Here is a 17698-nt window from a genome sequence, read left to right on the forward strand (position 1 = left end):
TAATACAAGAATGATTTTAGCTAGAGGCTCATAATTGCTATATTTACTTAACAAAAAGTTATAATAGCTTCTTTGACATAGCTTTTTGGCTCCAGTTATTAGTCATTTCAAAATGGCTCACATTCAATAGATAAGACAAGTGTAACTTTAGCCTAATAACCAAGTTAACTAACAAGACTAAAAGCTAGAACAAAGGCTTAAGAAATTTAGATTCATTTCATTAATTTCACAACTGAAATGATATAGGCACTTGGCCTTGAAGCAGAAGTTAATATTGTTTACTAATAAGTTCAAGTAGATTATTGGGATAAATTGCCTTTTGATTCATCAACGCCACAAACCCCTGATGCAATCACTTGGTTGATGATAAGAATTGTGTGTACACAAGTCAAATGTTTTACCACATGAAACTCATATGATGATAGGTCACTTAGTGGAGTAAGGTCAAATAGGTTACTAGGTTCAGACATCACTCCTTCCGTCCTTCCATCCCCAACTCCTCCCTCTTGGTTTTTCCTCTTTTCTTGCCATGGTCTACTAGCTGATAATTACTACAGATGCTTCTGACATTTATTTGAGAATAGTTAATTTGGACTAGTGTCATTTTTTGAAGCACTAACCATAAATGGCGCAAGAAAACTTGAAAGCAACAGCATTCTGTTTAGAAAGCATACATATCATTGTGGTTATTGTGTCTGAATCTGGGATCCACTATAGTACTTGTTTCATTAGTATGGTAACTGCTTCAACCTCTTGGATTAGGGGTGAACAATAATGATACAGCGATTCAAGCTCAGCTCTGTTCGGAATGGTAATTAAGGAAGAAAGTAGTCATGATAAGGTATACTTGACTTCCCCACCTCTTAAGTTACCACCCCCATTTTACATTGACATTTAATTATGTGGTTTACTTTAAGACCTCTATACAGTGTCCTCATGAATGAGAGGCCTTCTCTCACAACTTCTGTTCATTAGCTGCTGAAAGTATAAGGCTTCATGCAATATGAAATCAGGTGGCTGTATAATTGAGGTTCATAGCCCTTCACTTCCTACCCCCCCCCTCCCCTTCCCCCACAATACAGTGTTGAAAAAAGAAGGGCTTCTTGTAGTGTTAGATAAGTTAGTGACATCATAAATGGGTCCAGGTGAATGCCCTTCTCTCAGCCTGTGTCCTGACAGTACCTGTTAATTATCTTTTGTTTTATGAGAGATGTCACACTATATGAGAATTAACTCCTCTCTCTCTCTCATTTTATTAAATTATAGATTTACATAAATATGGCATATTTGATTTGTCTTCTGATGGTCAGTCAAAAGTAGGCAATGTGAGAGTTGTTATGTAAACCTAATGCTAATCTGATGTGCATGAAATTATTTAATATTTTTGTTATTTTTCTTTATTTATTTTTGTATTATGCTGAACATGACTGAGCTTCACAATAAATTGTGGATTATTCCCCAGTGTGTGGTTGAAAAGCATTTATAATTCTGCGAGAAATCCTAGCTTCCTCTCTCATTTCACTCATGATATCAATATCTTGCCAGTTAGAATAGCACTCGCAGGTGTTAACATATAGCATAGTACTGACCATTGTACGCCATGAATATTTCTCAGGTGTTAAAGTGTTAGGATGGTCAGACATTACTGTATAGACCATTATATTCCTCAGGTGTTAAGGTTTCGGATAGACCAGGACTATTGTAATATATATAGGACACAGGTGTTAGAAGCCAAGGTATCTTATTGTGTGTGAAACGGTTACCAAAGTTAATCTGAGTTTAATGTGGTAGGTATTTCCTTGTCAAGAATTTGGAGAAAATTGTGTCTGGTTCTCCTCTCCCCAGTTGCCTCTATGCATTTACCTCAGTGTAATGTGTCAAATATATTCTACTAGTATACCAAGACCCATGCCAGTGAGGCTGTAAGGAATAAGTGATGGTCATAGTCGGGGTTGGTGCATTTAAGTAAATAGCCTCCTTTCTTCATATCTTTAAAAAAAAATCCAGTCTTCTGTATATTTTTCCATTTTTCTCTCAAATGATTTTCCTTTCTGGCCTTCAGTTTAGATGTTAGACATTCCAGGACATGATTATCCCAGGTGTTGCCCCAGACTTGGCAGTTGCTTGTCTTGTGGAAAGCGAAAATTGTTTCAGGCACTAAACGATGGGATGGTGTCCCGAATCAGTTGTCTCTAATGGTTTAAACACTGCATGACAGTACAGTTGAAACAATAGCTATCAGATAGATAGTGTGTGTGTTTTGCCATACCACACATACAACCACCAAGGTGCCTGTGATGGTGATATGTTTGCTGACAAAATACCCTTGGTCTGCTTGTGTGTTTTGATAGAGAAGGGCTTGTCCTCACTTTTTCCGTTAGCCAGCGAAGCAGTTTTAACTATCCATTGGTTATTGCTGAAAATGCACTTATTTTATCAAATTGCCCACGTGCTTCCCTTTACCATGTTCTTAACTTGTTTCATCTTTGGGAATGTCCATTTGTCCATTAGTTGTTTTGTGTAACGTGTTTAGATAGTTCTCGCAATAACAATTAAGTGGTAGTATTTTCATTAAGATTAAAATGTTTTGAGGGAGGGGCAAGACTAATAACCACTCTTTTTGTGCTCATGGCCACCTGTGTTTTATTTATCAAATAGTATTGAGATATAGTAAAGTGAAGTTCTTAGTAGACAAAATAGATGAAAATGTCATCACGTTTTGAGGTTCGAGAAAAAATTTCATTACAGTTTAAAAGAAAAAACGGCATACCTAGTTTGCATGCTCTTCCATATTACCTGTAGAGTGAGTAAAATATCAGTTACAGACTAGCAAATTTGAATATTGGCTCTCTGAGTTCACTGTTGAAGATGAAGGAGGCAAGGTAAGGTGTAAGTGCTCAATTGTTTTCGCAACAAGTATTCAGTACAACATGTACATCAACAAATTTGTTTACTTATAAGCATGTGCATTCCAGTGCTTTCCCTCAACCTGAATGGAAAATGTTTGGCCTATTTTACATGCTCCGCTTAACATGTGCAAAGACAGCAAAGTGGGGAAGGGGCTGCTACAAGAAAAGGTTAAATTTCCCATAAAGTAAATTGCCACTGAATGAAAGCTTCTTCGGCAGAGTGCCATTTCCTAGTTCACTTTAAAATACGTGCTGCATAAAAAGCCCATGTGCCTTATCCCTTGCTAAGATTGTGAAAGGCCAAAAAAGAGGTGTCATTAAAAATTCAAAAGTCAAGTCATTTGCCCCTGAGCATTGGTTTGAAAATGACTTTATAATATAAGACTTTTGCTTCCCAAAACTTCTTTATTCATAGTTACTGTATACCAATTGTATACCTGTATACCAGTATACCCAAGATGCCACAAGAAGATAGGTTTAATAGAACCATATTGCTGAAGGAAGTTTTTATGTGCAGTTACTATCATTATAAATAACAGAAAAGAAAGATAGCAACACACAATACTTATCTGATATTTAGACCTTGTATGGTTATTTATAAACCTATAGGTCAGCATTACTCAAAGATCAAAAATCATACCATTTTATGAGAACCCACTTATTTGAACATTTGGCTTAAGATCTAAATATTGTTTCATCTGTAATCTCAAGTTGGATTGAAAAAAAAAAGAGAAAAAGAAATTTACTTCTGATTTATTTATTTTACTTGGCTAGGTTGAATAATTTTCCACTATTTATTAACTTTATGCATGCTAGTTTGAGGGCTGTTGAGTCTTTATTATGCCACAAACCATTAAAGGTAGCAAATAGTCTGATCAATCTGATTAAGTCCTCACTTCCTAGAGGGCAGGCATTTCACAGACAGATTAATTAAATGCCTAGTTGCATAAGAGAAACGCGATATCCCCGATTAAGTGCTCTCTGTGTGAATTTTACAGGTAATACAAGCTGTTGGGACGGCCCAGGGGAATCTTCTCTGTCATTGCCTAGAAAGTTGTGTGTATTTTGGTAGCTCACTAGATTTATTTGAATGGCTTATTTTTGCCACCTGGTGCAGCTAAATCAACTTCCTAGGGTAATCCCTGTGGTGAGTTAGGTAACCATGTTCCTGGCTACTGGACATGGCTATTTGGAAAGAAGCTGAATTTGTGATATGACTAATAAATCAGCCACCTAAGGTGAGGGCTGTGGTGTATTAAGTAACCATATCCCTGGCTACTGGACATACGAAATTTAAGAGAGAAGCTGGATTGGTAATAGTACTGACCCTTGGTACTGTAAGTGGCTCCATAATTCACAGCATCCTTATTTATACTGATTTTCAGTTCTTAAAATTCACATTTTATGTTTCATACTACTTTTTTCCTACTGTCAGAATTGTGTTTTTCTACAACCTCAATCTGATTGATAATTGAAAAATATCCCTTACTGATATCTTGTTCAAACTGAAATTAGGTAGAAATGTTGTGGTAGCCAGGAAAGCACTAATTTTGGTAGTTACTTGTTAATGCAAAAGATATGCAAGGAAAAATGTCTGGATGGTTGATTACAGAAATCATACGGATTATTGCCCTAGAAGAGCATTGATTATACTTACTTTTCAGCTCATTGAGAGATGCAATGAGTCTGATTTTCAATACAATTTATTTGGTTGGAAAAAAAGCAGCAGGTCAGCTGGTTTTCCACCTAAAAACAATGCTGCCTAACCACTCTGCCCCCCCCCTTACAAATAACCACAGCCTTTTGTATTGGTGAAAGTTACCTAATTATTCTTAATTGTTACAACATAAAAAAGTTGTAAATTATTCAAGGCTTGTTGTTGGATTTGGTATTGATCTGATCAAACCTCAAACACCGAGACAAAATAAGAAACCGCAAATTGATTCTGTGGCTGAAACTTTGTAAGGATGACCTGAGACTGCAGTGTACTTTCTGCTAACATTTATATAAACCCAGTGCCAGGATACAAAAGGTGTATGGCGATTAAAAATATTGTTTTGTCCTATTTTCACTTATGTTTGAATAGTTCACCAATTAGCTGCACATTATCTCACGTCACCTTGAGAAAGAAAAAAAAATGTCAATTTTGTATGTTTTCTCTTAAAGCGTTTAGTCTTTTTTGTACAAGATATGCCAAATATCATATTGGCTGAGTATTGAGTAATTCCTATACATACTTAGTTCAATATGAGAAACAAAATGCTGTGGCAGAATGATTATTAGTTGGTTTGGTTAAAAAAGTCAAAAGATGAGCAGCAAAAATAGATATTTGTATTTTTTTCTTTCTTCAAAAGGTGATCCAAATTGAGAACTGAAAGCTGCTTTGGTCATTGTGCCAGAAAAATTCTCACAAAAAGAAGTTGATGTAGATGTGGTTCTCATCTCTTACTTCATTTCTTTCAGATGCATCCATTGGGCCTGTGTAATACTGGGGATGACGATGATCTCTACAAGTTTGGCTGGGTGGGTGTGGTCAAACTGGAAGAACCTGATATCGAACCAGAGCCCTGTATGTCAGTGTATCAAAAGGTAATCTATTCTGCAGCATATTAGGGAGCATTCATATTCACACATCTTAATAGCTGGGTCCATCCAACTCTGCTGGGGATTCTCACTAAATGCAATCAGTGGAATCAGCTTAATCAGCATGTTAGGAAATATTTAGAATCACAGACACACAGTATGATGTGTGAATCTGAATGTGGTCTTAGGCTATATGTTTTGGATATCAACTAGCAAGTTTATCAAAGTGACGGTTGTAGATTAAAAAGGTACAATCAACATATTTTCCAGGCATCCTCAATAATATGCTTGAACTCACCATCCGTCACTCAGAAGACTTCCAAACTAAGAAAGCGCCCATAGATATACATTTTAAGAACATTTTTGTGTCTCTTTAAACGAATGGGTACTTGCATTCCTTGCATTTTACCTTCATGTAAACATGCAATTTTTTGAAAAGGGGTATTAATTTCATTATTTCAAAGGGGTGTAAGATGCCTTTGAGATAACCATGGGCTTACTACAGAAAAAGAAAAAAAATTTGAGGCAAAATACTACCAAGCACTCTCTCTTTAAGCTGATTGATGGATTCCCATCTGGCATTATTGAAATGGTCATTGCACATTTAAGGTCTTGGTAGCATCATGAATTCAAAATGATAAGCACATTTCAATATCAGACACAGGTTTAAGTATGTTTTAAAGATGATTGCTTTTAAAGCAGTCTATTAATCTTTATAACAGAAATGAAGCCAGTCCCAGGGGGAAGCCAGTGTATTATTTATCTGCAGTTCTTACTGTCTGGACATTAGATAAAAATGGATATCAAATTAAGATTTAAAAGTGTATTAGGGATATTAGGTTTAAAAACAATTTATAAACCTGGCTGAAAAATTCTAACCAGGCACTTTTGGGAGGGGGTGTCCATTTTAACGAAGGGATTTACTCCCCTGGATTAACTTGAGAAGACTAGGTATTCTATTATTTGTCTGCCAACCATTTTTATTCACTGATTGAAGATGAGAATGACAGTGTATGCCATTAAAAGCTAATATCCTTTTACCAGTGTGATACGGCAGCGGACCAGTTCAGAGACGGAGCCTGGAGCCACAGCAAGCCTGGTTCATTAATCACAACCAGTTATTTACTGAACACAATCCTGCCCTGTTTGTTAAGAAATACACCCAGGCCTTGTCTGCTGCAGTAGAAGTAGTTGCCTAAGACTTGTCACATCCATTACTAACGGTCCCCATCCCCACTGATATACATATGAAGTTCATCATTTTTTGGAGATGACAGCTTATATTTATGCCTGTTGTGATTACCTTTAGGCGAATGTCATTGTCAATGTCCCCCGTAGACTGGCCTTATCCTCCCCAAACCATCTACCACAGATTCATAAAGTCATAAATTACATAGGAAAGAATGTTTATTGATTCTTGTTTTCTATTTTGGGGTGTATTGTCTCTCCTCCCACCTACATAATTGCATCTGTCTGCCGCACGTTTCCTTGTGACTATGAAAAAAAAAAATGCGGTGATGCTTTTTCCTATATCGGGGTTTCCTTGTTTTTCCTCCCACGTAAATAGTTGTAAGATTAAATTTGCTGCTTTAAGCTGCAACACACTACAGTGTTTCATAGTAAGTACAGAATATTGTTACAGGTGTTTTCATTTTGGAAAGTTGTTTTACTCTAAAACTAAATTTTTTTCATGACTTTACAGCAAGTTTAGATATAAAATGATGGAAAAAGATGGAAAATAAGTTTGTACATTTGTAGTGCCATATGGTACTTTTTGAGAGTATCCGTCTGAAATGAAACGCTCGAATGTCATTAACTAAATTAATCCTGCATTTGCTGTCTTGATAGATTTATGTTTTACAAAATTAAACAAGTCATGGGCAGCATTTACATAAATATCTAATTGGTATATTTTGCTGTTTCAATATAAAGATGTAGTTTTAACAGATGAAATTGAACTTCATATATAAAATTTAATGAGTGTTACAAAACCGTCTGCCTTTTTTTGCTGATTCAAAGACTTTTTTGTTTTTTGAATAGATTATATACTGTTAAATAACTTGAACAAAATTGTGATTTAAAGTGACTCAAACAAAATTGTCAACCTTCATTTTGCTGTCTCAATAGGTTTCTTGTTTTGATTTGTGTACTTCATGCGGCGTCCCTCCAGTTGTTTCGGTTGTGGTATGTTAAGGACAGGCACTTTGGTCTCAAATAATTTGCCACCCACAGCACGGAAGCTCTGTCACACTGGGGGACAGGGTAGCAGACACATGGATTTGTCAAAATTGGGACTTTTCACACAAGTAACCATTTACACTGACTCCGTTTCAATTCTGTTCTGCTCTCTGGTGAGCAAATTGTGATGGACAGGGGTCTGTCAGCATATTTGAGCTTTCATACAAGCCATTTACATTGGCACTATTTGAGTCTTTCCTGGTCTCTTGGATGAAACTGTTGGACAGGGTGCCTCTATGATGAAGGTTCACTATGACAAAGGTTCCCTATGACGATGGTCCGTAATGGCAAAAAAGTTTGCTATGATAAATGCTCGCTATGCTGAAGGTCTGCTATGACAGAGGTTCGCTCTTCTGAAATATGTGAACAGGCACAGATAGAGATGAAAGATAGCAAACTAAGTATAGTAAACAAATCGCCAGTGAGTAATGTTGTCAAAGCGTTCTTTGCAAAACGCAAGGTACAGTTGATATTCTCATGGCATTTCGATCATTATTATAAGAAAACTTTAATAGGAGGGTGAGTTACACATTATAATGTGCATAAAGTTTTATTCTTAGTTGTTATAGTAAGGAATTACTCATGCACGAAATCCATGTGGATCACAAAAAAAAAGAAGCAAATATGAGACAACCTCCTTTTACATTTCTTTGACATGGTTGTCATTACTCATCCCAATCATGCAACTAATGCAGCTTTCGCATCAATATACTTTTTTGGAATATCAAACTTTTTTCATGGCAAACACTTTGGAATACAAAACCCTGTGTGTTCAGCATGGCGAAATTCATCCTAATAGCAGCTGATTTTAGAGCAACTTTCCACACTTTTCAGCATAGTGGACCAGGTCAGCAACAGTAGTTTTTAATGTGAATAGGTCAATGCATGTTCAGAATTTAGATCTTAATGGTGGCACAAGAGAGGTCTGTGTCTGTCAAGGCTTAACGCTAATGTTAAAAGAATGTGACAAGTAATGCTCAAATGCATTTTAGGTTGACACGGCTTGATGCATGTTGCTGTTGAAAACTCTCCTTGGGCTCCAATTTTGGTATCTCATTCTCTTCCTGCAAACATTTTGTCCATAGTAATTTAAGAGTTTGTACTTTAACTTTTTCTGAATGTTCAAGTTGGTCTTTGCTCACATATTTACACTTAAAAAGCAATTTAAGCATGACTTTTGGTTGTTCCAGATTTCAGTGCAGATGACCTTGTGCAGTAAAGACTTTTTAAGTGACTGAAAAAAAAATACAATTTTATTTTGTCACTTTCAGTCAGAAAGTCTGTACACTCCATCAGTTTGTCCCATATTCAGTTTTTAGCTTGCACCAAGTGGATGCCTAGCACGGAACCTTAGGTCAAAGCATACTCCCTTGTAAAGCTGGTCTGCATATTGACTTTAAAAAGTACTATCAAAATACAAAGATACCGCCAGCATCTCAGCTGGCCCTGTGTCAATAGATCTATTGCATTGGACAGAGCTGAGCAAATTTGCAGTTAATCAGTGTTGAACTAGGTAAAGGATTACTAGAGTTAGATACATAGACAGTTGTCTAAACTGACAGGAACATTCAAATGATATAACGATTATGTCTGGTTCGACTAGAGGGACATACTTATGCATCGACGGGATAGTTTTAGATTTATGTGTACATAATTTCTGAGGGGAACAAAAGAACTGGCATTTATTTACAGTGGTCTGTCTTCGATGTAGATGATCTGTTTAACTGTGTATTCCTCTGTTAAACTGATAATGGCTCTCTTAAGATTATTAACGGAATAAACGTTTTAAATTTCCATTATGTGATATCTCACCTTACATTCCTGTGTGCAAGAGCTTTTTATCAAATAAATGATCTGTTAAATTGTATAATCCACTTGTCAGGTTTTCTTAGAAGTATACCTGAGTGAAAAACAATCTAAGATTACAGTTTTCCTTTAGCATACTGTACTTTTACAAGAAGGATTTAGGCATTTTGCATGCAAATTAACCAAGAGCTATCTAGCAAGGAGACAAAATGTCAAAGTGAGTATTCTTAGCTTGAATTGAACAGGTTTGCAAACTGGCACCAGTCAAGTTTTTAAAAAATGAGCAGTGCAACATAGACTCACATGTTGTGCTTTTCAACCCAAAAGTTTTTTGTTTGTTTGTTTGTTTGTTTGTTTGTTTGTTTTTTACAAGAACTAGGGTATATTTGACTTTTCTTCTTTTTTTCTTTCTGACTTCTGCTAATTTTTCTTAAGCCTAAATAGAGCTCCAATGCCTTGCCTAAAATATATCACCTTTCTTTTATGGTTCCAACTACAATATATTTTCACATATAAAGAACTTCTAGTTATGATAAAGAATAGCAAAATAAATGATCTGCAAGACTGCAAAACTAAATATCAGTTTTCTTAGAACCAGAGTGATGCATGTTCTGCAACAGGCCTCACCTGTCTTACTCTTGGAGCTGCAAAGTTAATGGGCCCTTTGAAGTTGTTGGGAGAAATGATTGTAAATCTTTGTTCAGCATGTTTTTATTACATCTGGTGTGCCTTTGAGGTAGAAATATTCAGAAAATAACTTTTAAGAATCTCTACCCCAGGCAAGGGGCTCAGTCAAAGAACCTGTGTTCTCTGATGTAGATGAAATTTCTATGTGATTTGACAGTTAGATGTCAGAAGCAGCAATTCGAGTCTCACACCTTGGGCTAAGTGCTTCTAAAATTAGAATTGATTGCATTTTTCTGCAGAATATTCATTGCAAATTTTCAAACATGAAAAAAAGAATGTATGCAAATATGGATAACAATGCCTATATTTTGCGATTATATAGTGCAAGTTACTAAGTGTTTCACTCTCCTAGATGAGGTACTTGCACTTTATCCATGGTAGGGTTTGAAAATAGGTGAACCCTTAAGCAAACCCTAATTTCCTTAACTCAAGGTTATAATACAATGTGGGCTGTTATCATATTATTCTAAACTTATTTCTTTTTGCCCCCCAAGTTTGGATTTATTGTTGGTCTTCTTAGCTGAGCATTATTTTCCAAACATTAACTTCGCCAAAAAATTATGATAGAAAATTTTGATTGATTATATAAGTTACATACTACTACTACAACGCAAAGTGATCTCACCAGATATAATTTAACAGCACAATTATTTATTGATTTTAGGTAAAGTTGGTGCTCATGGGTGTTATTTTGACCACCACATACAGTCACTCCATCAAGTTTTCCTAAATCACAAATCCCTTGGCACAAATATTGATTTCTGAGCATTTCACACTTCACATTGAGTTTTGAATTAAATTGCTAAGTTGAATGCATCTCTGTTAGAAGTCCTTATCACTTTCCTTATATACTGTGGAATATTATGTCATGAAATGGCCATTAAATCTGATAAAACTCCACTCTGGCCATAAGCAGGTGAAAGGGTTATCTGTGTCTAAGACGTATAGTATTAAGAAAATGTAAAAGGTTATCAACCTCTCCACAGCAGGGAATTTGAATTTTTATGGGCTATTAAATAAGCCGACTGGGGAACTGGTTCCCCTTTGAAGTCTTCATTCCACAGATATAAAACAAAGAGTGTTTACAAATTAATTTCAGTATTATGGAGCCTCATGTGAATATATAATGGTGTTTAACTAAAATTGATTATGAGCAAGGAGTAAATGTATAGTATAAAGCACAGGTACTTTTGGATAGATTTTTTTTTTTTCAAAATGGAATTACCTCAGTTGCAAGTGTGGATAAACACGCATAAAATGAGGATGATTTTCTACATGCCAGAGAACTGATCAACCATGTGGCTAAAAATTTCAGTTTTACCTTATTAGCTTTATAAAATCATCACACATTTTAGGGGAAAAAATTATCCGCACAAGCAACTTAGTGCAATGTCATAAGCACACACACAGTATCATGCACTATCACCATCCTTTGCACTAATTTAGCAATGCCTGCCCCAATCTATATTCATATTGACCTATAAACCAATCAACAGAAACTATCCTGATCAAACAGGTGATATAGATAATTGTGACATGGTGAATCATCACAGGCTGCTGGCATATGGCTGTGGGATAATCTCTTTAAACCATCCCTGCTCCTGTTTTACTCTATTTTTTTGTCAACTGTAACTGTTTTACACCTTTTTTCTTCCTTCAGTTTTTATGACAAGAAATGCATATTAGGATTATTGGTAGGTTCTTATGTGATATCTTATCATCTTCCCTTAATTCTTTGAATGTAAAAGAAAATGAGCTAACTGTAGATAGAATCCCAGATCCTGCCCAGAGAGACAGACAGACACAAAGTTATAAAATAACAGGAGTTCTATTTTATTCAGGCTGTTTGATAATGGCCTCAGCAGGAGTGAGTAGGTAGCCCTTAGGAGGGCAGGTGTGCCACTCGGCTGCTGATGATATCACACACAAAATACTCAGGCTCTCAATGCATCTAATACATGGTCTCGGGATGGTATCCAGGAATGATAAGTGTTCTGCATGGTTAATGGGTGTGGGTCTACCTTGCACCACCCAAATTCTTGGGAACCTCCTGTGGTATAATTGATGGTACCCCAGGAGGTCAATGATGTTGTCATTCAGGGATGGAATTTATGTTGGTAGTCTGTCCAGTTATTATGCACCCTTGCCAACTTTGATCATCAAAGTAGCTTTCTTGAAATATGCTTGTTGGAAAGTGTAAGTTTTTGTCTCAAGGTTGTACTTGGTGGGTGGCTATGAGACATTGCACAAACGCACACACAGACACACACACACACACACACACACACACACACACACACACACACACAGAGAGAGAGAGTTTAAAACAAATGACACTTCATGAAATTTTTGTAATGTAGTGATATATCTGTGCATCTAAAGTGGTAGCTTCATCATATCATCTATGGTGTGCATATTACTTACCCTGGTTATGTTATCATTAGAGTTTATGTTTGAGGAGGACTGGATGTGTACACAATTTATGGCACCTTGAAGAGATAAAGGTGCATCCACTACAAGAATGAATTCAAAGTCAGAAATTCACAATTTAGTCTTTTGGCACATACAGTGACTTTTCCAGTATGGACAGTTTTCATTGAAGAAGCATTTTTCTGTTTGTATTGTATTGTATAGATTAGAGACATGGTAAATACGCCTTGTCTTTTTTCGCTGCCTAGAGTGGAATAGTAAAGAGAAATCTGTTTTCCTACTGACAAAATATATCTGTTCAACATACACATTTGTGTCTTTTTTCTAAGAATATCATCCCAAAAAAAGTAGGCGAGTTATCTGTTTATGATTCTACTCATGTTTTTTTGTCTGATATTTTTAGGCAAAACGTGCAATTCAGCGAGGGGCCACAGCAGTTGTCTTTGATATCACAGATAATCCCCATGCAGCAGCAGAGGTAATGTAGACCACAAACAGGGTCCTGAGTCTGAGGAATTAACTGTAAACCATAACTTACCATTAATTGTATCATTTTAACTGTCATTGCATTATTTATCCACTGCATTTTTCTTTTTTTTTTGTAACATAATTTCCTGTTGTGTTATGCTGATGATGATGATGTTTTTAGACTTTCATGCATTGTGTTCATGTAATAGCAATGTTTGTAGTCAAAAGAGGATTGTCAACAAGAAGAAAGATAGAAAGATATTCTTATGCCATATTTAAGTTGCATAAGTATTATATAATGGCACAAAATTATAGATCATGTTGTAAGAAATAAAATGTCCTATAGATATTTAGACTAATTGTATCAATGTTTTCAGCTCAAAAAACACCATGAAGATGGTCTGCCAATCTTAGAGCGCCCAGTCCTTACTATAGAAAAGAAAGAAGCCACAAAACTCATGAAAATTGTAAATACGCAGAAAGTGGCAAGAGCAAGGATAGTGAGGCATATTCATCCTCAGAAAGTTTCAGAAGAGGTAAGTTGGTCTTCTCTCTCTCTCTCTCTCTCTCTCTCTCTCTCTCTCTCTCTCATTGTTATTGGAGTTGCAGAGGGACTGGCAATAAATATTAATATTATAATTGCATGTTTGTATGCTACCAGTTTAACTTGAAAATGATTTAAGGAAGAAAATTGCAGCTTTCCTCTCTTGTAAAAAAAAACCTGAAGGATGGGACACAGATGTGACCTAACCTTGGATAAAGTGATCTCAAAATAATTCCTGGACAAGTGCCACACAGCTTACTTGTAGCTTTTCTCCCACTTAGCACAAGTCTACTTGAATTAGATATCAAATTGAAATACTTTCTATAGTTCTGGTTTTATTCTCACAACCTCCTGAATATCAGATCCCTGCATTCCCACACTAGTGGTTAAAAAGGGAGACAACCCTATAGTGTGAGGTCTAGGCATCACATAGCATTGGCTCTTTTCATTCCATCCTTACAGAAGTCAATCTTTCTGCCATTACACCTTTTCTCAATAACAGCCAAAAATTTTAATCACAAAAAGTCCATTAGGGTAAGTGGGTTTAATCCTCACCGGTGAATGGGCTTGCAAAGGCACGAGCAAGGGTGCAGTCTTTCCAACGTTGCAGGCTAAATTTTCAGTGCAGTCTTATCATTTCCTCTAAAGTTTTATTTATCTCTTTCTTGTATTACACCATTGGGTTCATTATATTCTCTTCTTTTTTTGTTTTTATTTAAGTTAAAAAGTAAAATGCTAATTTATGTAGCACCCAAAACTTTAGATTACATGGTCTGTGCACATGCATGGAGTAATGTGAAAAGAAATTTATTTGTGTCCTTGATCTTCTCAACTTAAATAGTCTAGCCTACATACAAACTGAATAATGCTCTCTTATTTTTCAAGTAACCATTTTTTAGAATTTATGCTAATTTTTAACTGCCGGTAGGGAAGATAATTTTATTTGACATCTGATTCTTCTTCTCAGAGATTGGTTTTTTTTTAATGAACAGGCATTCAGTACAAAGTCATTTATTTTCGGTTCATTCTCTTTCTGAACTGTACAACATGCTTGAAAAGGTCTACTTCATCCAAAATGTTATTGTCTGATGTCTCATATTGATGGCTGGGAAAGTGAGATGGGAGCTCTAAATGCACAGTGTTCTGTTAAATGTTTTTCTCAACTGGCCATTTCAAGTAATCTGACCAATTTCAGTGTGGAATTTTATTTGGACTAAAAGATGGCCTGAGGAATCTGATTCAAGTGCCTACCCTTAAGGGGCAGACAAGAAGAGAGAAAATAAGTTCTTTTCAACCATTCTTCAGGATGCCTGCCAAATTGGCTTCCTTTGATCCACAGAGATATATGTTCATGTTTGTGACCTTTGCAAATAGTAGACACACATCTGCGTGGGGTTCAAAGCCCTAAGCAAAGAAAAATGGTAACCTTGTGGCCATATAGCATCCTTTGTAGATGTTCCTGGTTCCTTTTTTATTTTACATGTGTTTCAGTGTGAATTAATCCCAATTAAGTCACTTTCCATTAATTGGGGTGGCAGCCATGGTTTTAATTCTCCCTTAGGATTTTTATTTGTGGAAACTAAACTGGGAATAAAAATTGTACATTTTACTGCCTTGGTTGAAAGTAAAGTGATCAATTTTATACTTCTTTGAAATCCATTCTTGAAATTCTCTCTGAGAAGTGTCTGTTTAGAGACAAGGAAAGGGTTAAGCAATTTATCTTCTCATGGAAAGAGTTGTTTGATATGCCGCATGGGGCTTGTTTGATATATTAAAGTGTGTTTGTTCGTGAGGGAGTTGCTGAAATTTGGTAATTCGCTTCTGTTCCTAAAAAGATGCCTTTACAGGTTGCTTCTACCCAGGCTTCTGTAAATAACTCAACTGGGAATAAAACATTCCTTAAAAGACTGGCTAAGGTGGTCTGCTGTAGCAAATATGATTATACACGTTTCGTTGACTTCCCAGGTCGCGAGAATGCCTTTTACATAGAAAGCACCTGTGCAGGAAGATACACAACACTTATTTGCGTTAATGTGTTCCAACCCACATGAAAGTGTTTTTGTATGTAGTGGCTCTTATGCATTACAGGAAACTGCATCAGATTTTGTAGTTCCCCCATCTATTTTTCTAACTTTACAAGGGTAAAATGGCATTGGGGAGGTATCTTCTTTTGATTGGATGTGAGTTGTTCTGTTTTTGGTGGGCAGATTATATGAACTTTTTATGACCATACATATATATAGGCGTATACATTGCATAGCGTTATAATATATTTTATTATATCATCAATATTTTGAGTTTCTTGGTAATTTTGATATCTACCCCAGTTTATTTCTTTATTTCAGCAGGCAGCCACTGACAAGGAATTTTTTCACATGGGCATCTTGCTGGCCGTCGTTGTACTCTTCTGTATAGTCTGCTTGGTAATTATTTTGAAGGTGAGATATCAATTTTTAATGAAAAAAGATAAATTATGCTTTAAAGTAGATTTTGAATGCTCTTTGGATATCTTGCCTAAATCCAAATTTCATCTTAATGATGCATTGGTAGCACTTTATCCATATAAGTTACTACAATTTCTAACACTTTGATCCATACAAATCAAATGAGTTATCATTTCATGCTTTGACACCACATTTTTGCTGTAAAATTTCAATGTTCATAAATTTAAATCATTTATTTTTGACAATCAATCACAAAAGTTGCGTTACTTTTTATACCAAAAATTTTCCTAAAACCACTGACACTACCTATAAACAAATTCTCATATTTCAGCTAAAAAATTGAATGTTTCAGACATGGCATATTGTAGTCATTTAATTTCAATCAATCGTTATACTTGCTTTATTCTGATAAAGAAAGAAAAAAAAGATTTGCCCCATTGCCTCCAGTGTGATTGAAAACAACTTGTTTATTGATGAAAAACGATATGCTTGGTTTATAAACGTAAAGGGATATGTAGTTAAAATTTAAAGCTGATGCACAGAAGGTGTATTCTGTGCTTCAATTTATGGACCACCCTAAGTCACTTTGTGACTTAAAAGATTACAGTTGTTCTGCCTTTGGCTTTATGTCTACCTGGTTACATTAGCTGTGGCCACACAGGTTGAAATACTAAACATTGTAATCAGTTTTCCATGCTTACTTTATATACAAAGTAGCTTCCTAAGGCTAACTATTTAACTTTGTGTCTTCAGTCAGTTTTCCATGTATTACTTGCTTTTCTTACAAAGTAGCCTCCTAAGGCTATCCATCTTAATACATCTTAACTCTGTCTTAAATCAGTTTTACTTTTTTTGATGTTGTATACAATTTAGCTTCCTTAGATTAACTGTTTGAAATGTGTAATGCCTTCAGTTGAGTTTTGCAGGCCTACTTTACATACAAAGTAGCTTTTGTAAGCTAACTATTTAACGTCCTGTCTTTATGACTTTTTCAGCTGAAATGGAAGAACAGGTCAGCGGAGGTACGTAGGATTTTTTCAAGTATATTTTTTGGACAGTAGTCATGGCTTTATCCTGGTCTGATGATACCCTCCTCTCACCCTCATTTGAAAAACTTGCATCTGACAACAACATGTATAATTTTTATTTGGTATCTAATTGGGAGAGATTAGGGTGGGTTAAATACTTGTCCTCGAGGTCTATAATGTAGCAGGCATGTTTGGCAACTTATCAGACATTGATTGTGGTCCAGAGTTTTTGGCATTGAATCCCCTTTGACACAATCAAACATAAAGGACTTTGAAAGAACAGCCACCCTTTGACAGCTATTACAGGTAAAGCTACCATGGGCGTTGTGTTTTTCCTACCTTTTGATGCCCTTTCATACACTTAATGTACTTGTTTTTTATGTATTTGTATGAAAGCATAGTGTCTTATCCATAGGAGGTCTTAAGTCTGAACAAATTTTGTCATTAAGCTCCCTACTTATTGATTACTTATAGCCACTTCATTTTGAAGTCTCCATCTTCAAAGTGCCTCGAAAGGTGAGACCCGGCGGAGACTGGATTTGTTTGCATAGGCTTTACTTA

The 17698-nt window shown here is 35.8% G+C and overlaps 1 protein-coding gene across 2 annotated transcripts in view; it reads left to right on the plus strand.

The window, feature by feature from the left end:
• Window positions 1-17698, plus strand: part of LOC106172001 (uncharacterized) — a 36110-nt gene that overhangs the window by 10745 nt on the left and 7667 nt on the right. The window contains exons 2-6 of one of the 2 annotated variants that reach the window (XM_013552573.2): window positions 5373-5498; window positions 13057-13131; window positions 13499-13657; window positions 16011-16103; window positions 17105-17131. In XM_013552573.2, coding sequence (XP_013408027.2) covers window positions 5373-5498; window positions 13057-13131; window positions 13499-13657; window positions 16011-16103; window positions 17105-17131 — 480 coding nt within the window. The remainder of the gene's footprint in view (window positions 1-5372; window positions 5499-13056; window positions 13132-13498; window positions 13658-16010; window positions 16104-17104; window positions 17132-17698) is intronic. The other variant, XM_013552574.2, reaches the window with a different exon arrangement.

The sequence above is a fragment of the Lingula anatina genome, chromosome 1 (genome assembly GCF_051362555.1).
Source record: "Lingula anatina isolate TDL-2025a chromosome 1, LinAna3.0, whole genome shotgun sequence".
Taxonomy (NCBI): Eukaryota; Metazoa; Brachiopoda; class Lingulata; order Lingulida; family Lingulidae; genus Lingula; species Lingula anatina.